The 26,379-nt window shown below is 41.2% G+C and overlaps 2 protein-coding genes across 2 annotated transcripts in view; both read right to left on the bottom strand.

The window, feature by feature from the left end:
- Positions 1-26,224, bottom strand: part of TDRD12 (tudor domain containing 12) — an 84,978-nt gene extending 58,754 nt beyond the window's left edge. The window contains exons 1-7 of the mRNA XM_054588971.1: positions 26,201-26,224; positions 21,943-22,101; positions 20,863-20,999; positions 18,559-18,678; positions 15,797-15,852; positions 14,283-14,368; positions 11,896-12,085 (exon numbers count right to left, since the gene is read on the bottom strand). Of these exons, the coding sequence (XP_054444946.1) occupies positions 11,896-12,085; positions 14,283-14,368; positions 15,797-15,852; positions 18,559-18,678; positions 20,863-20,999; positions 21,943-22,101; positions 26,201-26,224 (772 nt within the window). The remainder of the gene's footprint in view (positions 1-11,895; positions 12,086-14,282; positions 14,369-15,796; positions 15,853-18,558; positions 18,679-20,862; positions 21,000-21,942; positions 22,102-26,200) is intronic.
- The window catches only part of RPL13 (ribosomal protein L13), a 241,807-nt gene that overhangs the window by 110,197 nt on the left and 105,231 nt on the right, over positions 1-26,379 (bottom strand). The gene's annotated exons all lie outside the window — the stretch shown is intronic.

Here is a 26,379-nt window from a genome sequence, read left to right as displayed (position 1 = left end):
ATTTAAACAAGCCAATTAAAAAGCAGAAGCTGACAGGCTGAATAAAAAATGCAAGACCCAGCTACGCTGCCTGCAAGAAACACCCATGAAATATAAAGAGTGAAACAGGTTAACAGGACAGAAAAAAAAAGATATTCTATGCTAACAATCAAAAAATCTGGAGGGGCTACATTAATGTCAGACAAAGTAGACTTCAGATCAAAGAATATTACCTGAGATAAACAAGGTCATTAAAGAATTATGACACAGAGATCAATTTATCAAAAAGACATAAAAATTTTAAATGTTCCTAAATAACAAAATTTATGTTCTAAATAAAAAATTTATAAAGCAAAACTGGTAAAACTGAGAGAAGAAATAAAATAATTATATAGTTGGGGCTCTCAACTGTCTTCTCTCAAGAGCTGATAAAACAGTTCACAGAAAACCAATAAAGACAGAGACCTGAACAACACTACCAACCATTATGACCCAATAGACATTTATAGACCACTCAACCCAACAACAGCAGAATATATATTCTTCTCAAATACAGATAGAACATTTTCCAAGAGAGACTATAATTTGGGTGTGATAAATGAATAAAGGAAACATCACTTAAAATGGAAATGGGATGCCTAGAGGAGGAGCTCTCACGAATTAGTTTCTGATCTTCATCTTTTTCTTAGATAAGTCCCTTTAATATTTCAAATAATATGGGCTTGGTGATGATGAACTCCTTAACTTTACATTACCTGACGTCGATTACACACCCCACCAGAAAGAAACATGAATTACAGGCCCCAACATGAAAAAGCAAACATACCTTACATTCCCACCAGGAAGTGTCTCTACTTTACTGTCTGAGCAAGAGAAATGAAGATTTTACTCCTTACCCAGCAACCAGGATGGCCGCTAAGCACCATCACAATTCAGCCAATGAGAAGTCATAACCACCCTGATCTCTTGCTTCCCTACAATGGACTTTGATTCAAAGCACCCTTTCCCAACTTCCTCTTTATTTTTCTCTATAAAGTAACATTCCTCTCCTTTGTTTGCTGGGCTTGTCTGTAATTTTTTGTTATAGCATGCTTGTCCAGAATTGCTATTCTCGAATAAACTCAGTTTACTTGTAAAATAACTGGCCATTTTATTTTTAAGATCAATGTGGGTCGTAATACAAGTCTCAATAAATTTTAAAAGATTTCTATCACACAGATATATGATACGAAAGTGAGAATCTTGAACAATTTCAGGAGTCAGCAAAGATAGACAACATAAGTATAAAAAAGAAAAGCCAGTCATGGCAGAGTGGTTCAGCTGGTTGGACCATTGTCCCATGCATCAAAAGGTTGTGGGTTCTATCCCCAGTTGGGGCATGTGCGGGAGATGGCTGGTTGATCAATGCTTCTCTCTTGCCTCAATATTTCTTTTTCTCTTTCTTTCTCTCTCTCTTCCCCTCTTCCCCACTCAACCCCAAGGATGAGGAAGGGAGGGAGGGAAGAATGGAGGAAGGGAGGGGGAAAAAGTCATTGATATCTCCAAGAAGGATTACGGCAGACTCATGGATACACACAGCAGGATGAGTTTCCAGAGGGGAAGGGAAATGGGGGACAGGGCAGGGAAGGTGAAGGGCAGACTGGTAGTTACAGAGCGGTCACAAGAATGTGGGGTACAACATAGGGAACAGTTTCAATAATGTTGTAATGGCTGTTTATGGTACTAGATGGGTGCTGGAGGTATGAGGGAAATACTTTATGAAGTGTGTGGTTGTCTTGTCACAACGCTGTACACCTTGGCTGGTACAAAATGGTGTTGAATATGAACTTCTGAAAAATAAAATTAAGACAACCAAGACAAGACAGAAGAAATCATTTCACCACATCGTGACTGGTAGGGAGTGTGGAGGTGTCAGAGGGCTGGCTGGGCTCCCAAGGGCGGCAGGTGAGGCTCCAAAGGGATATTTCAGCAGCTGTGGGGGTCCCCCTGAGATGTGCAGAGTCTAAACACCAAGCTGGGCTCCCCAGCCTACAGCAACAAAGCCAGAAAGGAATACAGATAACATCCAGCTGTGAAAAGCAGTAGGGTTTCCGTTTGCTAGGGAGAGATGGCTGGAGACCCAACAAGCCTCTTAAAGGGCCACACACAAAATTTTGTTTGCAGCTGCATACCCTGGCTTCCAGCAGAGGGAGGACAGGGTGGACTAGAGACATGTGAGGAAAGTCTGGGGTTGGCGGCTCTGGGAGAGAACTGGAGGAACAGCCACCAGGGTCCCTGTGCTGAGTCATTCAGATACTGCAGAGGCCATCCCTCTCAGGCAGAGCACTTCCCCCCAAGTGGCATCAGCCTGAGGGGAAGCAATAGACCCACTCTGTGGAGCTTAACCTGGGATGCTGATTACAGCTTCAGGCTATATTAAGTTTAACAACCAAGGCAGATCTCTGGGAGCTCTGAGACTTTAGCTGACCACGCCCCGCCTTCCCGATCTGGTGCTGGTAAAAGCCCACCTCGGTGTGGAGCCTGGTTCTTTCTGCACAAAAACAGGCCCAGCAGAGGAAACCATACACTGTGGATCACTGATAGCTCCAAACAGGTTGCCGAGGGTCACTCACAAGAACCATTTGACAAAGGCCTGCACCAGAGTCTTTGCAGAGCTACCTAATACATAGAAAGAAATCTAAAGAGGCAGCCAAAATGAGAAGACAAGAAACAGGCCCCAAATGAAAAAACAAAACAGAAGAAGGTCTAGATGAAATGGAGGCAAGCAATTTATCAGATGGGGAGTTTAGAATAATGACCATAAAGACACTCAACAGCATGAAAAAACACATAGAAACCAAAATAAAAGGACCAGACAAAAATAAAGAATGCAATATCTGAAATAAATAATATGCTGGTAGGAATAAACAGTAGGTCAGATGAAGCAGAGGTCAAACCAATGATTTGGAAGACAAGGTAGGAAAAAAACACCCAAGCAGAAGAGCAAAAAGAAAAAGAATTTTAAAAAATGAAGAGTTTAAGAAACATTTTGAACAACATGAAACATAGAAGCATCTGCATCATGGGAACACCAGAAGATAGTGAGCAAGAGATCAAGAACCTATTTGAAGAAATAATGACTGAAAACTTCCCTAATCTGGTGAAGGAAAAAAAGCACACAAATCCAGGGAGCTCAGAGAGTCCCAAACCAGTGGGACCCAAAGAGGCCTACACCAAGATACATGATAATTAAAATGTCAAGGCTTAAGACAGGGAGAGAATCCTAAAAGCCACAAGAGAAAAGCAGATAGCTACATACAAGGAAGCACCAATTAGACTGTAGCTGATTTCTCAACAGAAACATTTCAGTCCAGAAGGGAATGGCATGAAATGTTCAAAGTGATGAAAAACAAGGACCTACAACCAAGGCCAACTTACCCAGTGAGGCTATCATTTAAAAATTTTTTGATATGTATTTTATTGATTATGCTGTTACAGTTGTCTCATTTTTTTTCTCCCCTTTATTCCTTTCTACCCTGCATCCTTGTTCCACCAGCATTACCTCCCTCCTCCTGCTTAGTTCATGTCCATGGGTCATATATGTGAGTTCTTTGGCTTCTCCATTTCCTATACTATTCTTAACCTCCCCCTGTCTACTTTGTACCTACTATTTATGCTTCTTATTCCCTGTGTCTTTTTCCCCATTCTCCTCTCTTCTCCTCCTCTCTGACCTCCATCCTGTGATTCTGTTCCTGTTCTAGTTGTTTCCTTAATTTGTTTTTGTTCTTTAGGTTCAGTTGTTGATAGTTGTGAGTTTCTTGTCATTTTACTCTACATAGTTTCTGATCCTCATCTTTTTCTTAGATAAGTCCCTTTAATATTTCATATAATATGGGCTTGGTAATGAACTCCTTTTACTTTACCTCATCTGGGAAGCACTCTATCTGCCCTTCCATTTTAAATGATAGCTTTGCTGGATAGAGTAATCTTGGATGTTGGTCCTTGCCTTTCATGACTTTGAATACTTCCTGCCAGTCTCTGCTTGCCTGCAAGGTTTCTTTTGAGAAATCAGCTGACAATCTTATAGGAACTCCTTTGTAGGTAATTGTCTCCTATCTATTGCTGCTTTTAAGATTCTCTCCTTATCTTTAATCTTGGGTAATGCAATTATGTTGTGCCTTGGTGTGTGCTTCCTTGGGTCCAAGTTCTTTGGGACTTTGAGCTTCCTGGATCTCCTGGAAGACTATATCCTTGGCCAGATTGGGGAAGTTCCCCTTCATTATTTTCTCAAATAAGTTTTCAATTTCTTGCTCTTCCTCTTCTCCTTCTGGCACCCTTGTGATTCGGATGTTGGATCGCTTAAATTTGTCCCAGAAGTACCTAAGCTGCTCATTTTTTTTGAATTCTTGTTTCTTCATTCTGTTCTGGCTGAATGTTTATTTCTTCCTCCTGCTCCAAATTGCTGATTTGAGTCTCAGTTTCCTTCCCTTTACTGTTGATTCATTGTGTATTTTTCTTTATATCACTTTGCATAGCATTCACTTTTTCCTCCATTTTGCGACCATAGTCACAAATGCTATGCAAAGTGATATAAAGATGCTTCTGTGAGCATCCTGATTACCACTGTTTTGAACTGTGCATCTGATAGGTTGGCTATCTCTGCATCACTTGGTTCTATTTTTGGAGCTTTGACCTGTTCTTTCATTTGGGCCATGTTTCTTTGTCTCAGTGTGCCTGTTTAGTTGGAAGTGGCAGAGCCTTAAGTATTCACCAGAGTGGGGCAACCCAGGTCACTGAGTTGTAGCACTGTATGTGGAGGAGGGGGTCTGAGAGGGAACAATATCTCTTGCTAGGCTCCTGGCTGGCTTTCAGTCACTTTCCCCACTACCCACAAGCAAATTGGGCCCTTGCAGTGCTGATTCCCAGGTGGGTGGGTTTGTGCATATTCTAGGACCCTGGGGGCCCCTCCAGTGGACTCTCCTGCAAGGCCGGGAGTTTCTCCCACCACCGCAACCCCCACAGGTTTTTACAGTCAGAGGTTTTGAGGCTTTCTTTTCCTGCACTGGAAACCTGTGTTGCATGGTCTGTCTTGCTCCCCAGCTGTTCCTCATGGTTTATCCACCCACAAATGTGGGACTGCCTGGTATACCAGCCGTTGCCTTGCCCACCTGGTCCTCCAGCCACTGCCTTGCCGCGCACACTTTCCGCCCCCTCCTATCAGTCTGGATGTGTTTCTTCTTTAGTTCTTTGGTTGTCGGACTTCCATACAGCTTGATTTTCTGGCAGTCTTGTTGATTTTTGTTTTTAAATTTGTTGTCCTTCTTTTGGTTGTGGGAGAAGGCAAAGTGTATCTACTTGCTCCTTTATCTTGGCCAGAAGTTGCTATCATTTAAAATTGAAGGAGAAAGGAGCTTCCCAGAGAAGAAAAAGCTAAAGGAGTTTGTTAACACCAAACCAGTGCTGCAACAAATGTTAAAGGGCTTTCTTTAAGAAAAAGAAGAAAAAGAGAAAGAAAAAAATAGGAAAACAGTCTAACAATAAAATGACACTAAATATGTATCTATCAATAATCACCTTAAATGTAAATAGTTTAAATGCTCCAACCAAAAGACAAAGACATGGGGTAGCTGAATGGATAAAGAAAACAAGACTCCACATGTAAGCTGCCTCCAAGAGACCTGCCTCAGATAAAAGATACACACAGACTAAGCGTAAAGTGATGGAAAAAGATATTTCATGCAAATGGAAAGGAAAAAAAAGCTGGGGTAGCAGTACTTAATATCTAACAAAATAGGCTTTAAAACCAAGGCTATATTAAGAGACAAAGAAGGACACAACATAATGATAAAGGAAACAATCCCACAAGAGGATATAACTCTCGTAAACATTTATACACCCAACATAGGGGCACCTAAATATGTAAAGCAAATCTTTATGGGCATAAAGGGAGAGACAGAAACACAGTCATAGTTGGGGATTTTAACATCCCATTCATTTCAATGGATAGATATTCCAATCAGAAAGTCAACAAGGAGACAGTTGTCTTAACACACTGGGTCAATTCTATTGCATTTCACTTCAAAGCAGCAGAATATACATGACTTTTCAAGTGCACATGGAACATTTACTATGCTAGAACACATGTTAGGACAGAAAATAAGTCTCAATAAATGTAAGAAGACAGAAATCATATCAAGCATCTTTTCTGACCACAATGCAATGAAACCAGAAATGAAGTACAAGGACACTGAAAAATACACAAAGACATGGAAGCTAAATAACATGTTATTAAACAATGAATGGGTCAACAACAAGATTAAGGAAGAAATCAAAAGATACCTTGAAACAAGTGAAAATGAGAACACAACAATCCAAAATCTTTGGGACACTGGGAAAGCGATTCTAAGAGGGAACTTCATAGCATTATATGCCTACCTCAATAAACAAGAAAAATCTCAAATAAACAATCTAACTTTACACTTAAAAGAACTTGGAAAAGAACAACAAAGCCCAAAGGAGAAGGAAGAAAATAATATAGACCAGAGCAGAAATAAACGAAATAGAGTTTTAAAAAAAGATACAAAAGATCAATGAATCCAAGAGCTGCTTCTTTGAGAAGATAAACAAGATTGACAAACCTTTAATCAGATTTATCAAGGAAGAAGGAGAGAGGACTCAAATAAATAAAATCAGAAATGAAAGAGGAGAAATAACAACTGACACCAAAGAAATACAAAAGATAGTAAGAAAACATTATGAACAATTCTATGCTAACAAACTGGACAGCCTGGATGAAATGGATAAATTCCCAGAATCATACAATCTTTCAGAACTGAATCAGGAAAAATCAAGAGAATCTAAATAGACAGATTACCTCTAGTGAAAGTGAGGCAGTAATCAAACACCCAACAAAGCTCTGGACTGGAGGGCTTCAGAGGTGAATTTTACCAAAAATTCTGGGAAAAACTAATGCCTTTCTTTCTCAAAATATTTCAAGAAATCCAAGAGGAGAGAAGGTTCCCATTTATGAGGCCAGTATCACCCTAATTCCAAAACCAGATAAAGACACTACAAAAAAAGAAAATTATAGGTCAATATCACTAATGAACACAGATGCTAAAATCCTCAGCAAAATATTGGCAAAGCAAATACAGCAATGCATCAAAAAGTAAATACCATAATCAAGTGGAATTTATTCCAGGAATGCAAGGCTGGTACAACATTTGCAAATCAACAAATGTGATTCACCACATAAAGAAAATGAAAGATAAAAACCACATGATTATCTCAATAGATGCAGAAAAAGCATTTGATAAAATCCAGCACCTATTTATGATAAAAACTTTCAGTGAAGTGGGACAAAAGGGAACATACCTAAACATAATTAAAACCATACATGACAAACCCACTGCCAGCATCATATTCAACAGGCAAAAACTTCAAGCATTTCCCTTAAGATCAGGAACAAGACAGGGATGTCCGCTTTCATCTCTCTCATTCAACATAGTACTGGAAGCCCCAGCCACAGCAATCAGTCAAGGGGAAGAAATAAAAGTCATCTAAGTTGGAAAGAAGTAAAACTGACTATATTTTTAGGTGACATGATATTGTGCACAGAAAACCCAACAATTCCACCAAGAATCTACTAGAACTGACAAATTAATTCAGCAAAGTGACAGGATACAAAATAAATATCCAGAAATCAGTTGCATTTTTATATGCCAATAATGCACTAACAGAAAGGCAAATTAAGAAAACCATCCCATTCACAGTAACTTCAAAAAGAATAAAATACCTAAGAATAAACCTAACCAAGGATATAAAAGACCTGTACTCAGAAAATTATAGGACACTGAAGAAAGACAATGAAGAAGATACAAATAAGTAGAAGCACATACCGTGTTCATGGACAGGAAGAATTAACATCATTAAAATGTCCAAAAGCAATCTGTAGATTCAACGCAATTCCTATCACAGTTCCAGTGATGGATTTCATAGAACTAGAGCAAATATTTCAAAAATTTATATGGAACTCCAAAAGGCCCTGCAGAGTAACAGCAATCCTGAGAAAGAAGAACAAAGTTGGAGGGATCATGCTACCAAAGTTGCAGGTTCAATCCCCCATCAGGGCCCATACAAGAAGCAACCAATGAATGCATAAATAAGTGGAACAACAAATCAATGTTTCTCTCTCTCTCAAATCAATTTTAAAAAAAGAATGGTTACTTATATAGGAAGACTGACCCAGTCAATAACTATATTAAAGATAACTGGAGGTAGGATTCTCACAGTCACAGGTGGGAGTTACAAATTTGGAAAGGCAGAAAATTAGAATAAATCCAGGCAGCAGGACTGCAATTGAAAGGACTGGTGTGAACTGATTTTCAAGACACAGATCACAGATAGATATAAAATCGATACAAGGTATGTATATACATGTATATGCACACATAATATACACGTATAGTCTCTAGCTCTGTCTGCCAAAACCGAGAGCAACAAAACCCAATAGCAATGAACATACCTAGCTTCTGTGTGTGTTCTCCATTCTCCAGTTAAAGAGCCAGGGCAACTTTTTCAGAGATTTCAGGGTTTCAGACAGGAATTCACACTAATATGGATTAATGAGCAAATAAAAAGGAAAGAGACATTTACATTGCATAGTAGCAGCCTTCGACAGATTTGCAAGGGTGAAAGAGTAACGTTCAGTGGAGAAGCCTGGCAGGCAACACCCTTACAAAGTGATCAAACTGCGTTGGGACAAGCTGAAATTTTGTGTCACCTGATAACATGGAACGAGAAGAACAAAGCATCCTTTTGAGGTATTCCTGCCAAAGATGCATAAAAAGAATCTTATGACAAAAACATCCATTAAAACTTAGAAAGAGTCTACAAAATCACTGGTCTATAATTTTCAAAAGCGTCAAGGTGGAAGTCAAGTGAAAGACTGTGGAACTGTTCCAGGCTGACAGAGACAAAAGAAATGTGACCACTGAATGCAACAATGGATGCTGAGCTGCATCTTTTTGCCATAAGGGAATTGTTGGGACAACTGGCAACACCTGAAGAGTGCCTGAGGGTTAGATGATCACACTGTATATATGTTAATTTTCTGATTTTGATGAATGTGTTGTGAATATTTTTGAGAATATCCTTGTTTCTAGGAAAAACACACTCACGTATCAGGAAAAGTTAGGGCATCCAGTAACTTATTCTCAAATGGTTTAGGAAGAAAAGTGCTTTGGTAATGCTCTCTGGTTCTTTTATAAGTTTGTGATTATTCTTTTCTTTTAAAAGATTTTATTTATTTTTAGAGAAAGGGGAAGGGAGAGAGACAGAGAGGGAGAGAAACATCAATGTGTTGTTGCCTCTCATGTGCCCCCAACCGGGGACCTGGCTCACAACCCAGGTACGTGCCCTGACTGGGAATCGAACTGGCAGCCCTTTGGTTCACAGACTAACCCTCAATCCACTGAGTCACACCAGCCAGAGTGTTTGTTGATTATTCTAAAATTAAAAATTTTGTTTAAAAGAAGGATGTAAACCCCATAAAAGCAAAGACTTTATTTCCTTCCCTGATGGTCCCTAAAACAGTAGGCACTTCATGGCAATCTGATGAATAAGTATTTGTGACCTGGGGAACGAGAGCTTCTCTGTCACAAAAGTCAAGACCCTGTCTAGACTGAGAAACCTAGGGAAAGTAAAATAATCAGAATTATTTTAAAGTTTGTGGATAACTGCCAAAATAAATGACTAAGAAAACAGCCTGGACAAGAGAAAACTACTTTTTATTATAGCTTTTCTGTATTACTTGACTGTTTAACTAAGTATTAAAAAGTATTAAACTTTGAATAAAAAAATGATATGACACAACTTCACAGCGAAGTACCAACAATTAAGCTTAAAAGGAGAAAGAAAGCTTTTCTTGGATAAGTCACATTTAATATTTTTGTTTTTTACAGACAATCAGTAAAATCTCACATTAGCTCTCTTTTGTTTACCATCAACTTTTCCCTTTTCAAAGATATGCATAGTTGATTCCAACACTGATTACAGTACAGAAAAGTAGGAAACAATGACTGTCCACCAATTCTGGACTACTTAAAATAATAATGACATACTCACACAATGGAAAGCTGTGCAAAGGTTAATGATGTAAATGCCTGGTATTTTTCCTGCTCCAATGAAAATGGAAGAAACACAAATGGAAATGATACATTCACACGAGGGGCTTCAGTCAGCAGGAATTCTCATCTAGGACCACCCTACAGGAGGCAAACTAGACTATGCGGCAGGGGCCCCAGGCTCCAAAATCGGCCACAGGCACTGTGTCATGCAATGTACATGATGGTCTACATAACCAATTCAATGGGGCAGGAGTAACACCTCCCCATGCCACAGAGGAGACTGTGGGACGGACGTCCTGACAGTCTCACGTCAAAGCCCTTATCCTTAAACCCTTGTTATACTGGACACATCTGACCTAGAAAGTTCAGCCATACATTAAGTGAAAAACACTACACAGAGGTATGTATAGGAGGATCCCATTTCTGGGAAATAAAAATTGTATACACATCCTCACATCTGGAAACCTTTGGAAAAAAACACTCAAATTTTAATAAGTAGGTATTAAAAATGACAGGTGTTTTAAATTTTGATCACCTGTATCTTTCTATGATGAACAACATTACCAAATTAATTGAAAATAATTTTAAGTGTAGGGAATATTTTAGTTGACTAAAGCTTTAATTTAGTTGAGGTTTACTTACTATAAACATATGAACTATTATACCCATAGGTACACATACACCCAATGCAATAGTAAAACCGTACGAGAAGTACCACAGAGAGTAAGTCAAGCATTAAAGATGCTGGCAGATTTCATCCTTGTCCAACAATTTCGATTCATTTAATAGCTCTGAGATACAACATTAAAGACTGGGTGTTTCTCATAAAGGTCTCTTTCTTATTTGTATGCATCCTATTACTTAAAAAGCAATCATAAATACGTATGTATACTCTGAGGATAAAGAATAATCACTGCTCTGTATCTGGGCTGGAATAAATCAGTCCTACTTGAACAAGGACCTGTTATGTTCCTTACAGTCAAATCCTGTAAGTATGGATTGTAAGGCAAATTATCTTTGTCAGCAAGACATCATAAATTGGTTCCATTAAATTAATAAAAAAGAGAATTACCATAGCCCTTCTAAATAAGCCTTATAGCCTTTAGATCACCAAGAGTGTTCTCTTACGCTGCCTGGGGAATGACGCGAGCAGAGAGAGCTCACCCGGGGTCGGGCTGTCGGCCCTGGGCCGCCTGCAGTGTGCTTGGGCCACCACTGCTGGAGAGTCTGAGCCAGGAACATTAAACTGTGGGGCACTGACAGAATAGGTTCCAGAATTAAAGCAAGAAGTGAAGCTCAAAATACAAACGTGAATTTCTTGGTATACTTTCTACACTCGCTTTTTACTGAAGGTTACCCATGACACTGCTTCTCAATAGGAAGCCGTGTGAAGGACTAAAGATAACAATGTAGAGAAAAACGTGAAGTTGTTTCCATTGTCCATGACTGACTCTTCTCGTATTTTCATGATAACAACTAGTTCGTTTTAAAAGTATCTAAAACCGTTAAGAAATAAAACCTTGTTTTGGTAATATCTTTGAATTATGAACATACAGACTTCTGAAAACATAACTCCACGTTAATAAGAAATTGAGAATAGTTTTCTCCTGTTCTCATAAAAACAAACTGTAGCAGCTTTAGAACCTCAAAACTTGAAACAAACTCACTGGGATTAAAATTAAAATACTAAATTCAAAGTCCAAGTTACGATCTCTGCATGGGGAAACATCTATACAACTTATATCAAACTCTAAGATGCCTATAAATAAGACAGTTTAAAGGAAATATATATTAAAGGAAATATACTCACTTTCCATTCCTTGAGAATTTTTTCCTTGCAAAAACATTGGCCAAAGAGCCAGTGCTGGGTTGAGTTTATTGGAAAGAGATGATGACTTTATATTCAAGCTTGGTTTCTCTAGAGAATCAAGGTTTTTATTCTCCATGGGTGATACATAACAGGCGAAGTTCTTTGCAACCAGATCATCATTAACACAAACCTGTACAATTTTAAACATTTCATGAGTAATAAGACAAATATGGTCAAATGACTGTTCAGAAAATATCTCAAAATCAACCACAAATTTCAATCTTCAGAAAAATTATTTTATAGAACATAATTTGATAGAAATTGATCTCTTGATTGTTGCACTGGTGATGGTGAGCTAGATACGTCTGACCAACCTTCCTGATAAGAAATACAGTAAGAATCTGCATGAAATTTAAAAAATATCTTCTGTCCTGGCTGGGTGGCTTGGTTGCTTGGAGCATCATCCCATGCAACAAAGGGTTGCAAGTTTGATTCCTGCTCAGGGCACATGCCTAGGTTATGGGTTCGATCACTAGTCAGGGCCCATGCAGGGGGAACTGATCGATGTTTCTGTCACATCATGCATCAATCTTTCTCTCTCCCTCTCTCCTTTCCTCTCTCTCTACAATCCTAAGGTGAGGCGCGCGCGCGCGCACACACACACACACACACACACACACACACCCCCCCACACACACACACACCCCCCACTTAAAAGCACTAGAGAGCTAGCATGACTTTGCCAGACAAAGATCTAGGGAGAGGGCAAACACAAAACACAAATCATAAAAGGAAAAACTGATAAATCAGACTTTATCAAAATTTACAATTTCTGCTCTTCAAAAGATACTGTTAAAAACAAACCAAAGACAGGAAGAAAATATTTCTAAATAATATAATTGAATGGCTGTGTACTCAAAATATATAAAGAACTCTGCCCCTGACCAGTGTGGCTCAGCTGGTTGGGCACCATCCCACAAAGTGAAAGGTTGCAGGTTCAATCCCCAGTCAGGGCACAAGCCTGGGTTGCAGGTTCAGTCCCCAGTCAGGGCATCTACAAGAAGCAAGTGATCATTGTTCTCTCTCATATCCATATTTCTTTACCTCTCTTTCTCCATCCCTTCCCCACTCTCTAAAAATAAATAAAATCTTTTAGATAAATAAAATCTTTTTAAAAAATAGATTTCTTAAAACTCATAAAAAGAAAATGAACAACCCATTAAAGAATGGGTGAAAGATAGTAAACAAAACAGCATGGGGAAGCACTTTGTGAGGTGTATAACTGTCTTACCACTGTGCTGTACACCTGAACCGAATACGAAATAATATTGAACGTAATCTGTCAAAAAAAATTTTTTAAAACAGTATGGTAATGGCATGAAAACAGACATATGAGTCAATGAAACACAATAGGAACCCAGAAATAAATCCGCACATATAAGTCAATAAATTTATGACAAAGGAGCCAAGAATATACGACAGTGAAAGGAGTATTTTCAGTAAATGGTGTGGGAAAACTGGACAGCCAGATGTAAAAGAATGAACTGGACCCGCTACCTTATGTCATTCACAAAAATTAACTCAAAATGGAGTAAGGACTTGACTATAAGACCTGAAACTATTAGAACTCCTAGAAGAAAACCTAGGTGGTAAGCTCCCTGACATCAAACTTGGCAATGATTTTTTTTACCACCCTTCATAAAGGCAACCAGACAAATGTTAACAGCTTACAACTGGGGGCGGGGGGGGGGGGGTGCTAACGTTTGATGCCCACTTCCTTTCTGCTTACATTATCTGAATTCTTTACAATAAGCACCTGTTAGACACAATGAGAAAATTATGAAAGGCAAGGAGCAGCGAACCACACCACAAGTGTGTACTTATAAAAATTACGCCCTCTTGTGAGAGAATAACATTTTATACTCATCCTTTTTTTTGTCTTATCCATTACTAAAACGCTATCTAAATAAAACACTAAAGTAAAAGAAAACACAGTCCCACTAACTTCTGAACTAAGCCAGATCTTGAAAGATTAAGAAAATGTCTATGCTGTGTGAATGATATTGCTTCCCTTTGATGTTTATTCTTTGTTTTATTAAAATAAAAACTTTAATTTTTTTAAAGATTTGTTTTTATTTATTTATTTTTAGAGAGAGGGGAAGGGAAGGATAAAGAGAGGGAGAGAAACATCAAATGTGTGGTCGCTTCTGGTGCACCCCCAGCTGGGGACCTGGCCCACAACCCAGGCATGTGCCAGACCAGGAATTGAACCAGTGACCCTTTGGTTTGCAGGCCGGCACTCAATCCACTGAGCCATACCAGCCAGGGCTAAAATAAAAATTTTAAATAATGATAAAATATTTTAAAAATACAATTCTTTCACTTACTTTTTCGTTTTTTATAGTTACATAAAGGTAAACCTCAAAAGTATCTTCTTCCACAGCACATAATTTGGCTTCCACCTGGGTAGTTGCTAAGTGGCACAAAAGAAAACATAAATTAGCTGATATTAAAAGTATATTTGAAACAATTTGGCTATTTCCCACCTATTACACTTAACAATCATCCAGCACCACAATGTCCGACGTCTTCCTCCTGCAAGTGGGCCTTAATGCGAAAGGCGTCTGGGGTTGGGCAAGTCAAGCTGAAAGCCCTCCTGGCATGAAGTGAGCCTCGTCCCCACCCACAGCACCCTCCTCCTGCCACCCTGGGAACACCTCCTCGAGCACAGTGACTCCCAAATCATTTCTTGTCAGTCCTTCATCTGATCCACTCTACCTTCCAAATGCCCATGGAGCAGAGCTCTTAGCCTCTCTCTCAGAGACTTATTAATCCAAACAGCAGCTCCATGTATGCATGCCTATCAGACACTCTGCTAAGTCCTTTACAAATGTTCCGCATTTTGCCATGTACAATGAGCACTTTTTGCCCAAATTTTTGAGGTAAAAATAAGGATGCGCATTATACACGGGTATGATGATTACATACCGTGGGCATAATAATCCCGTGTACAATGCGCACAAAAACATGGGTGTGCATTATACACAGCAAAATACGGTATTTCATTTCATTCTTACCAAAGCTTCGAGGGTCACTGTACAGGAAAAGAGGCCAGGCCCAGGGAAGGCTCCACAGAAGCAGAAGGGCAGTATACAAACCTAAGCACTGTACCTCTTCCAAACCTGTCTCGCAGCATTCCCCAGTGGGCTCACAAGGACCGAAACTCTTAAAACCAGTGACCCCACTCCCACACTCCCATTCCTCCCAGGTATAAAGAATATGGCTGTTCCTTTACCCAGACACTGGGGCAGCAGAGGAGAGGGGCCAGGACCCCAACAGGTACAAGCACCAAAGCGGGCACTTCACACCCACCGCTCCTCAGAACAGCCCTAGGAGACAGGCACAGTTCCTTGGCTCTTGACTGCCAGGATTAGGGCAGACATCACAAATGAGACTCTATGTTACAGTCAACAATATAAAGACAGCACACTGCATAGGTGCTCTGAGACATTCTATATATCTTGAATTAGAAATTATGATTACAGAGTAAATGAAGTTTTTCATCAATTGTCAGTCCAGTGAAATGTACGCACATTTATTTTGCAGTGCCCCAGTTTCTCTGCAGACTAAGAGGCAGGCACTGTTACCAGGTAAGGGTCCCTCAGCCAAACAGCCCCTTTCTAATTTCACCTGTCAATTAGTGATGTCCACATCCACCTCCACAACTCCAGGGATGCAGTCTCTGCGACACTGGGGTGAAAGAAGCCCTACGCAACTTATGTACCCATGAGAAGGGTTAAACAGCTAAGCACACACCTCTTAAACCCCCTCCCCAACCGAGGGTTAAACCATCTCAGGCGGCAGTTCAAAGCAGGCCTCAGTGATCACACACTTGCCTTACCTTTCAGAATGTTCTGAAAGTACAGAATAGCTGCAGTATCCCACTTCTTGGTGCGTCTGGAACAGTGAACAGATGCATCGTTTTGTAAAACACACACCAGATATTTCTGACATTCCTGTGGAGCCTATGACGCAGGCAACGGGGAGCGTGGCTCTGGCTCTGCTCTGGGGGGTGCTCCCCGCTGCACCCGGCAGCAGGCTCCTCTCACTACTGCTGCCTGCACCCGTGCAGAGACTCGCTAGAAAGGCCCCTTCCTGGGGCTCTCTAAGAGACCTATGCCCCCCACCATGGCACCGTCTGTCCCAGCATCATCGTCCCCAGTTACCTGGGACACATCTGCCTCCCCAGCCAGAACACAAACTCCCTGGGGCAGGGATCCTGAGTGTGCCAGGTTCAGCACAGGCTCGCACAAAACAAGGGCTCCAGACATGTTGGTCAAACCAACATGCTCACTGTGGCAGCGGGGAAGCCAGCCACTGCTGTCTCCTGCTACCTCTCACTCTACTGACGCCCTCTCCCTGCTGCCCATTCTCTATCATCTTGCCCCTCCCTGTGCTTTGGAAGGAAAATCACAGGAAAAGCTATAGGCAGTGAGAGGTCAAGAGAAGCTGGTATCTGGAAGTAAGGAACAAAAATAAAATGAGGTTAGAGTGAAATGTTTTGTTTCTCCACTGGTTTTATTTCTCAGTGATGCCACCAGCATCCTCCAGGGGAGGTTTCAGGTAATGTATACAAGCAAGTGGCCCAGTGCCTGGACTAAAATATTAGTTATTTTTATTTTTACTAAGAAAGATACTAAGCATATTACTTCAAGAGAATTACAAAGGGTTTCTAGAAATAAAAGATAATGGTTCCAAAACCTTGCTACACACAACAAAACTACCTAATGCTTTTTTAAACATAAAAAAGACTAGTAGAATCCTATTTTTAAAAAGCACATGAGAAAAATCAATTAGGCAATGAACAGGCATATGAGTCTCTCTCACATGTAAATCAGTCAGCTAGTGCATGTGTCTGCATGCCTGTCTGTCAGACACACACTACACAGAGAATAACCATATGATAGGTACTCAACTTTACAAGTCAGGAAAATACAATTTAAAACAAAGTATCATTTTCACTCAGCAACAAGCAACAATTAAAAAGCCTGATGATATTCAATGTTGGGTGAGGAAAACATCACTTTCTATACCCCAAGGATAGAAATACATATTGCTAGTCCTTTTGAGAGGAAATTTGACAAAATCTATAAAAACTGTAATATGCATATTGAGTCACATTCTGGATGAAAGGCAGATGTCAAAGGTGGTGATCAAAAGCCAGTAAGACCACTTGAAGTCCTTTGCCTACACTGAGGGTTATCCTAGGGCTGGGTGCATCCAAGGCTGGGAAGGTCCCTGAGGACCCCTGTATGCTGGTAAAGGGGCAAGGCAGAGGGGGAGGCAAGCTGCCTCCAAGGGAGAGCTGAGCATGGACTGGTGGGCACCCAAGTCACCCCAGGAGGGTAAGCAGCGGCTGATCGCAAAGAGGGACAAGGGAGGAGGCAGGGATTGCTGAGCAGCCTGGCAGAGTGCAGTGGCCTCAGCAGAGACAAGCTGGCTTGGTTCTCTTCTTAGTGCAGGTTCCAAGCCCAGCCACCAAAGTGATGCATTCACCAGCTCCAGGCAAACGTAGGTGATGGCAGTTGGAGGAGTGGGGATGGGAGGGCCCCCACAGATCTCACAAAAGCATCCACAAGAGGGGCAGCTTCCAAGTTCTGATAACACAGTGCAGCATCACCAGCATGTGCAAGCAGGGCGAGCTGAGTCAGAACTGTGCTCCTTCTGTAGCTTTTCTACCCACAATGCCACAGTCCTGGAGGAAGACAGGAGGAGGCCCAAGTGGAAGGACAGGGCTGCCCCAGGACCTCAGGTAGTGCTCATTCAAGACAGCAAAGATCCCAGCCACACCCCCCAGCACAGTATCGCCTGATGCAGGCACTTGTCCTATATAAACAATGGCAAAGAGGCCAAATACTAGGGGGAAAAAGCAAAGCTGGGGCGTGTGTGTGGTGTGTGTATGTGTATACACACGTGCATACCTCTCTACATCTATGTATTTTATGTGAATGCATCTGTATTATGATGGAAATGTACAGTGCAAAATGGTTTGGAAACAACCTAGCTGGCTATCAAAAGAGGAATGGTTAAAGACGGCAAGTATGCCATGATAGTCGCCCATGAAAAAGGCTGAAAAGTAGAAAGGAATACTAAGAGCTTCAACATACATTAAGTTAAATTTGCAAATAAAACCATATGCTCTAATTTTCATTAAAAGCTCCACGTATGTGAATGTGTATAAAAGCACTGAAAAAGGTCAGCAAGTTCAGAGCCTAAAGAGGTTACAGGGGCCTCCCAGAACAGAAGAAGTGAGGCTGGAGAAGGATGCAAGGGACTTTGTTTTAATGAGCCATGATCCTACATATTATTACTCTCTAGTTGATTTATTACTTTTTGTAAGTTAAAAAGAAGCAGCAGCAGCAGCCACAAAGCACAGAGTTCAGGCCCTACTCTAATCCCTCCCCTGCGGCCTCTGTGGATGGGGCTGCCCGAGAATCCCGCTCCCGGCCAGGGCTGACACACACGGACTCAGAAGACACCTCCTGAAGGAGAGAGGCACCTGTGAAATCACTTAGCACTTCTCAAGAGGAATTAATTCACATATGCATCATATACTCAGTTAAGACTTTCACTGATGATTATCATGTTAGAAGTTATACTTACACAATTTTAGCACTGTCTTCACAGAAGTCAACATGTAATGTAACAGGCTTTGTGCAGTACAGTCTGAATTTTTTCGCTCTATAGGGAAGTTGCATAAAAGTTTCTACTGCAACTCGGATGCTTTAACAGTGAAAGAGAAACAGATCATAAAGAAAAATTATACATAGCATTCCTTTAAAATACACCAACATAAATAACATGCTTAACATAAAAACAACACACACAAAAACAAATTATCTGTTTCTAATACAGCCACCAATAGCAAGAAATACTTGCAGACATTTGCCCAAGGTAATGAAAATTGCTTCTGGTGGGAGGGCGGGGGGTGGAAATCTTACTCTTCTAGGTATAAAGCACACATATACATACAGTACATACACAGATATCCAGTATATCTTTGCTGCTAAAATTTCATAGCATGGGAGTTGGGAGGGATTAGAAAAATGACGTCTAGTGAGGCTCCTTAGGTTGAGAAACACTGAGTAATAATGATCAAACCTGGAAAGCAAATTTTATTTAAGAATTTTAAGTATTGCCCTGGCTGGTGTGGCTCAGTGAATTGAGCGCTGGCCTGCAAACCAAAGGGTCACCTGGCCGATTCCCAGTCAGGGCACATGCCTGGGTTGCAGGCCAGGTCCCCAGCAGGGGGCGTGCGAGAGGCAACCACACACTGATGTTTCTCTCCCTCTCTCCCTCCCTTCCTTCCTCTCTAAAAAAAAACAAATAAAATTTTTAATTAGAAAAATGAATTTTCAGTATCAATTTCAATACACCACCAGAATTATCTTAAAGTTTCTATAAATGAACAGGTGTCCAAATAGTGTTTGCCAACTTTGCACAAAAAAGCTGAAGAACTGAGATTTGATAAGTTGTTCAACATTTTCATTTCCCTTCTTTCAGGAAAAAAACAGACTTTAACATACCATTTCTGCATGAACTGGCTGTGCATGGCAGTCGGGGGGGGGGAGAGTGTGTGTGTGTGTGTGTGTGTGTGTGTGTGTGTCTGTCTGTCTGTCTGTCTCTCTCTCTCTGTCTCCCTCCCCTTCTTTCTCCATATATATATTCTCTCATATTCCCTCTCTATACATATTCTCTCTCTCTCTCTCACCCAAGGATACTTTGTTCACTGCTTTGAGAGAGAGTAAGGGAGAGGGAGAAACATCAATGTGAGAGAGAAGCACCTATCAGTTGCCTCCTGTACACTCGCAGACCACGTGTACCATGGAGATTGAAGATCAAACCTGCAACCTATGCATGTGTCCTGACTAGGAATCGAACCCACAACTTTTCAGTTATAGAATGATGTTCCAACCAACTGAGCCACAGCGGACAGGGCCTTTTGTCTCAGTTTAGAAAACAGTGGCTACACTAACTGCCCCTCAAGGCCTCCTTGTGCTCTATTTAATCACATGATTCTCTTGCCCAAAACAAACTAAACTTAAAAACACCAAATTCTAAAAGAAAATATCCCCGAACAGCTAAACACAATAGTTTGTTTTAAACAATTATGGTTAGAAAGGTTCAGAACCACAAGCTAGAAATATACCTTTTTTCTTAAATACCTGCAAATTCTCAATGTCTGATAAACTACTCTGCCATGAAATTCTTAAGATCATTCGATAAGATAAATCTCTCATTGCAGTTGAAGTCTATTTGGTTTTGCTCTTTTGGAAGAAGGGTCCTCATATTCATTTATTAAACTGATACCCTCTTACGCTGGGATAGGAGATAGTGAAGAAATTACCACAAACATTTGTTGACAGCATTTTCTAATGAACTGTGAGATGTGGTCCTGGAATCAGTGAGGGTTCATCCTGAACTGTCTCCCACCTTACATGACAGTCACACCCTCACTCTGTTAAGCAAGACAACCAGGAATACATTCTTCACTATATGTCCTGCTCTCTGCACCTGAGGCTGTCCCCCTTCAAAGTGCCCCTTCTGTGGAGGCAGATTCTCTCTGGTAGCATCTTCATTGCAGCCAAGCCTCCCTAAAGTACCCACTCCGACACGTGAACAAAACTGAGGCCAGGTGAGGTGAGCACCTGTCCTTTGTGGGCAGGAGGTGGGAGGAGGGACAGAGCTGCTAGGTCTTTATTCTGACCATTTGCTCCTACATTCACTGCATGTAGAACTGGAACCTGAAGTCTTCAAGAAGTCTTCCCTCCTTGAAGTTTAAAAAAAAAAAAAACTTCAGCTCACACCCTCTAGCTCCTTACTTTGAAAACTGACACTACCCTTTAAAACTGACATTTGTCTTCTTAAACAGCAGAAGACAAGAAAAATAAATAAATTCATACGTACTTTTTCAATTTCACTGGAATGTACTTGGCAAAATCCACAAGGAAACATTCTGCTAGGTAATGGTCTGCTGAAGACACAATTGACTTAATAACAGCCCTGCACCAGCACTTGAGTTCCCGGCAATAAACCACACACACCTACACAACGGAAAGAAAGCTTTAGTGTTAAAGCCTCTAGCCACAAATGGGAGAACTAAAAGGTCCTCTCAGAATCATCTCAGCCTACACTTTACCTTTCAGAAGAAGAAAGCGATTCAAGGAGGCTAACACTGCCCAGGCTAAACACTGCCTGCCATTCTCTGGGGGTGGGGGGAGTAACCCTAAATCAAATCAAAGCTTTATATTTCTCTATTGGACTTCAGAAAATACAGGGAACAGAGGGAAAGTTCACCCCCACCACCATCAGGAAGCAATCAGGATACTCAAAATGTGGAATATTGTAAAAGGACAATCAGTCTAGTTTCATTTCTTAAATGACTATGGGAAAAATAAATGTGAGTAATGATGATTTTTGAGATGGTAGGGAATTTAAATTTCTAATTTTTCTCATAAGGAATTTATAAATCTTTTCCTATCATACTATTAGAAAAACGCAAACTCTTCTCAGAACTGATGTGTAGACAGAGTCAGACAATAGGACTGGGAGTTGAGGCTGCAAGAAACGAAGGAGGGGCAAGGATTAGGGTAAGGAAAATAAAGTTTGAGATGGCCGAAGTCATGAACAAGCCACAAGTGAGGCAGCAGCCCTAGATTGAAAATCCCCAACGCCCTCTCTGCTGAGGCGTGGACATCTGTGATGAATCTAGAATAATCCGTCTGGTCCGCAGCCACAGGAGGATGGTCCCAATGCCGGAATTTAGATGACACTCCATCTCCTGTTGGTCCATATGAACCTTACACAACAATTGCCACATTCCATGATTAGTCTAAATCTTGCGCAACCAAAAGAACTGAATACAAGGCAATGCTTACAAGCAATTAGAATACACCCAAAAACTTTTTATCATCTTAGTTGCCAAAATATTCTATGTTTTGAGTAGTATTTCAAGAACTGGCACTTAAAGCACACTTAGATACATACCTGCCCTTCCTCCAACATTAATGGTTTTATTTCTATGTCTTGACACATGCTATTATAGAAGTCATTCATGGCACTATTCAGTTTCTGATAGTCAACTTCATGATCTAAAAAGGGACTACATCCTTTTATAATAACCCAGAAGCAACCTGGATCCTCAATCTGTAAAATGTTTAAAAGACAAATAAAACAATGCATGATTTAACAGCAGAACCCTAAAATAATAAACCTTACAATCTCAATGACTATTTCTAATTTAAGTTGATTTAACAAATTCTTGATAAGCACCTGTCTTAAATGGTCAGACCAAAGATAGAAGACCCTCGATATTTGTGTATATCAAATCACCAGGTTGTACACCTTACACTTACACAATGTTGTATGTTAATTACATTTCAATAAAGCTGGGGAAAAAAGGTGCAAAGATAAAATCCTAAAACATGTCACCAATAATGTGTAATTCTTAATTACGTGTGTGACTCAAAAAACAGAAATCATGTCGTGGAACTCTGTCTTTTGAAAATATCCATAATAAAATGTAAAAACAAGGTTCAGAACAATGTTTTTAGTATCCTATGTCTTTCATTAGAAAGAGAAGGAAATGCATATTCTGCTCAAATTTAAAAAAAAAATGATGGCATATAAACCAAATCAAATACAAATTATTACCTAAAGGGAAAGCCAGAAATGGGGTAGAAAGGACAGGGATGAAAGTAAGACTCCTCTGAATTTATCTTATCTTACAAACTAAGGGTTTCATTGTTAAAGGTACCAATATAAAATGAAAAGTTAAATTTAAGTTGAAAATATCAATAGAAACTCATGTTGAAAGGGCCTAAAAGCGATGGCATCCCAAGGTTTTAGATTCTAGGTATCAGGTGGCAGGAATACAGGTATTCCCGTTAGAATTCTATTTCTCTGAGTGTTGGAACATTCCAATAAACAGCTGGGAAAAAAGAACAGTTGGCCATCTCCTCCCAATAACGGAAAAGTAGTTTATACAGACTAATCCACTTGCAGCTGGCAATTATAAATCCTGGAAAAAATGCAAAATAACAACTTTAGGACACTGAAGGGATACCAAAAGCAAGTACAAACTGGAGGGGATTAATCCTTCAGAAGAAGACCCGTCACTGAGTGAGATTCATGCTTCTATACTGCTTTCCCAAGAAGCCCCCTTAGTCCTGGTGGTGCGGAGCAGCTACAAACTCGAGGAGAAAGCCACAGCATCTGTGGCTTGAGGAGCCAGAGAACAGGGCACAGGCCTGCCACTGTTAGTTAAGGGGAGAAATTCCAAAAGAGAGCTGCAGAGGGAGAGGTCTGAACTCTGCACCAGAAAACCCATCAAATCCTTGGCAGTCCCTGAACTGCACAGGTGAGACGCCAAGGAGTCCAGAGAAAAGCAACAATCGGAAGGCTCAAAGAAACACAGCTTTATCGCTGCTGCCCCTGAGGACTGTGGAATTCTTGGCACATAGACTCGTCCCCAACTCTAGCATGGCTTCCAGCAGCATAAGGCTGTATCCGAGGTATGGCCCCTGTCCCTCCAAAATGCCTACCTGGGGAAGCTCAAGGCTCCCAGGATAACTCACTGTTCTAGCCAACACCTGATAGAGGCCCTTGACCTTCATGTACTAAAGGGCTTACAGCTGTGAATCTTTCCTGTCCCTTTGAGACATATGTAACCCCAAAACCAGCTCAAACTGGCCTTATCCTGTTTCTAATTAGATACAGAGTTGTTTTTCACGGATAAGATGGAAAAAAAAAAAAAGTCAAGTCATGCAACCATGGCAAATGCAAAGGAGAGAGTTTTGACCTTCAATAACACCCAGAACCGAAGTGGGTCTCCCCACCCCCACGAACACAAAGAGCTGGGACTTGACTGAAACCTGATCACCGGAATCCTTTGAGAAGTAAAGGGTTCCTCGTCCAAAAAGATCTCCAGCTGAAGCCCTCCAAAGGAAACCTGCCTCACCAGTGTTTCCACATACCAGCCCTTCCTTCCCTACGCCCTTAAATTCCACCCCAAACCCTCAATGAAGAGATGGATTTGAGCCTTTGCCTCTGGTCTCCTAGTCACTGGACCTCGTGATAAAGCCTTTTCTTTTCCCAAAAAGCCAATGTCATGGTACTAGTTTTATGTACATGGGCAGCGAGCCCTTCTTGCTCAGTAACACATATGCATCTCCTAGTACTCAGGGGGAAGTCTGTCTCAGGGCTTTAAAACCATTCCCTTGAAATGTAATCATCAGGAAGAATAAGGCTTCCGTCAAAACCTACTAGAATAGGTAAGACTTATAAAACTGACAATATCAAATGCTGATGAGGAGGTAGAGCCACTAGAACTCTTATGCATTTCTGATAGGAATGCAAAATGGTAGTTACTTTGGAAAACTGTTTCTCATAAAGTTAAACCAATAGGTAATCACAACCTGTTTACCCATGAAATAAAAACTTGTGTTCACACAAAAACCTGTAAGAAAAGTTTACAGCAGCTCTATTTATCATCTCTAAAAATGAGAAACAACTCAAATGACCTGCAACTTGTGATTGTTGTATAAATTGTTTCTTATCCATATGATGGAATACTACTCAGAAATACAAAGTAGAAACTGACACATGCCACAACATTAATGAGTTTCAAATGCATTATACTAAGTCAAAGAAGTCAGACTCCCCAATCACCCCTCCCTCCAGCCCCTGGCAAGCACCCTTTTAATTTTTGTCTCTATGAATTTGAGTACTCTAGGTACCTCTTACAAGTGGAATCATACAGTATTTTTTTCTTGTATGTGGCTATTTCATTTAGCATGCTGTTTTCAAGGTTCATCCATGTTGTAGTGTGTGTGAGGATTTCCTTCCTGGTTAAAATTGCAATAATATTCTACTTTATGTATGTTCCAAATTTTGTTTACCCATTCATCTGTTAATGGATACTTGGGGAAAAATATTTCACCCATGTAAAAGCTAAATTAATCTGGAAAACCATAACTGTTACTTGCACCACACTTGGGGAGTAAATACTCCTATACTGGATTAAAGTTTGTTCAGTGGGAGCACAGCAAGAGCAGACAGTGGGGGGCAGAGCAGACAGTGGGGGGCAGACCAGAGCTGAGGGGGCAAACAAAAGGGTTCTTAAATCCAATTAAAAGAGAAGGGTTCCCAAGCTCCAGGCGGTGAGAGTGCAGCTCCTGCCAGAGTTCTGCCCTGATGGACTGCCATGTGCAGAAGCCGTACACCTGGAAGAGCCCTATCTTTCTAAAGGAGAAATCACACTAGCCTCTCTCAGGACTGAGGGTGGAGAGGAATTTGCCACATGGATCTGAAACCCCTAAAAGGCTCAGAGCAAATTCTCTGTAAGAGTCAGTTTGTGAATCTCAACTCATATAAATAACACGACACAAAACAGAAAAGTTCAGTTTTTTAAAAATCTCATCATTCGCTATGGCCCTCTCCTGCCCAAGGAAATATGATTTTTAAAACTTAATTTGTATTTCCTTTTCCCAATAACAAAAAACCCACTCCTTTGCTCTGGTTTGTAAACTCCTTCCTCCAAGTAACATGGCGAACACAGCACGCCTTCCCAAGTCTCTGGCACGGCCAATGAGCACCCCCCTGACTCGAAGATGAGAAACGGCAACATCAGTACCTGCTTAGCAGGTCTCACACGGAGCGAGGCCCCGCCACGACCCCTTACCACGAGCCCCACTCCAAGGACCCGAGGCGGGTAGGGAGTGGCAGCCAGAGTACCAGGGCGCAAGCCGTCAGGAGTCCCCACGAATAAAGACGAAACGCGCGTGTGTGCGGGGTTGGAGGAAGGGAGGTACAGGTCATCCCCACCCCTGTCCAACAGGGGTGGTGACCCACTGGAGAGGACCCATGCAGGAAAGGAGAACAGGTCAGGGTCCCAGTACCCACGATCTGGGGCGCACAGCAACCCTCAACCAGCGCGAACCCTGGCGGGTTGCGTGGGAGAGACGGGTACCGTCCGTCCCTTCCCTTAAAGTTCTAGAGTTAGTAAACACAGGCCACTCAGTTAAATCTTAATTTCGAAAAAACAACTAATAAATTCCTGCGCTATGTCCCAAATACTGCAAGGGACTCCGCTGAGCTAAAATGTGTTGTATCGCTGAAATTAAAGAGTTTGGAATTTTATCCGGCACCCCTACCCGCAAAGACTGGCATTCCAAGCCGCGCGGACCTGCACGGAGATGGCTGGGTTGGGTCAACCGCCCCGCCCGGGGGCTTCGCGCTCGCTCACCTTCAGCACCACTACCTCGAGCATCTTCCCTGAGCCCCTCTGGCCGCCCCCGGGCTCGTCCTGGGACGTTATGCACCGTCGCAACGGTCCCCTTTCCTAGTCTTCCGGTCGCTGCGCACTGGGAGTGCACTTCGCGGGGCGAAAGTGGAGTCCGCAGCAGTGTCTGCGTCGCCCTCCGT

This window comes from Pteronotus mesoamericanus, unplaced genomic scaffold (assembly GCF_021234165.1).
Source record: "Pteronotus mesoamericanus isolate MK-2021 breed Mesoamerican mustached bat unplaced genomic scaffold, CSHL_Meso_final scaffold_165, whole genome shotgun sequence".
Taxonomy (NCBI): Eukaryota; Metazoa; Chordata; class Mammalia; order Chiroptera; family Mormoopidae; genus Pteronotus; species Pteronotus mesoamericanus.
The sequence above is the reverse complement of the archived record's forward strand: the minus strand, read 5'-3'. Positions and strand labels throughout refer to the sequence as shown.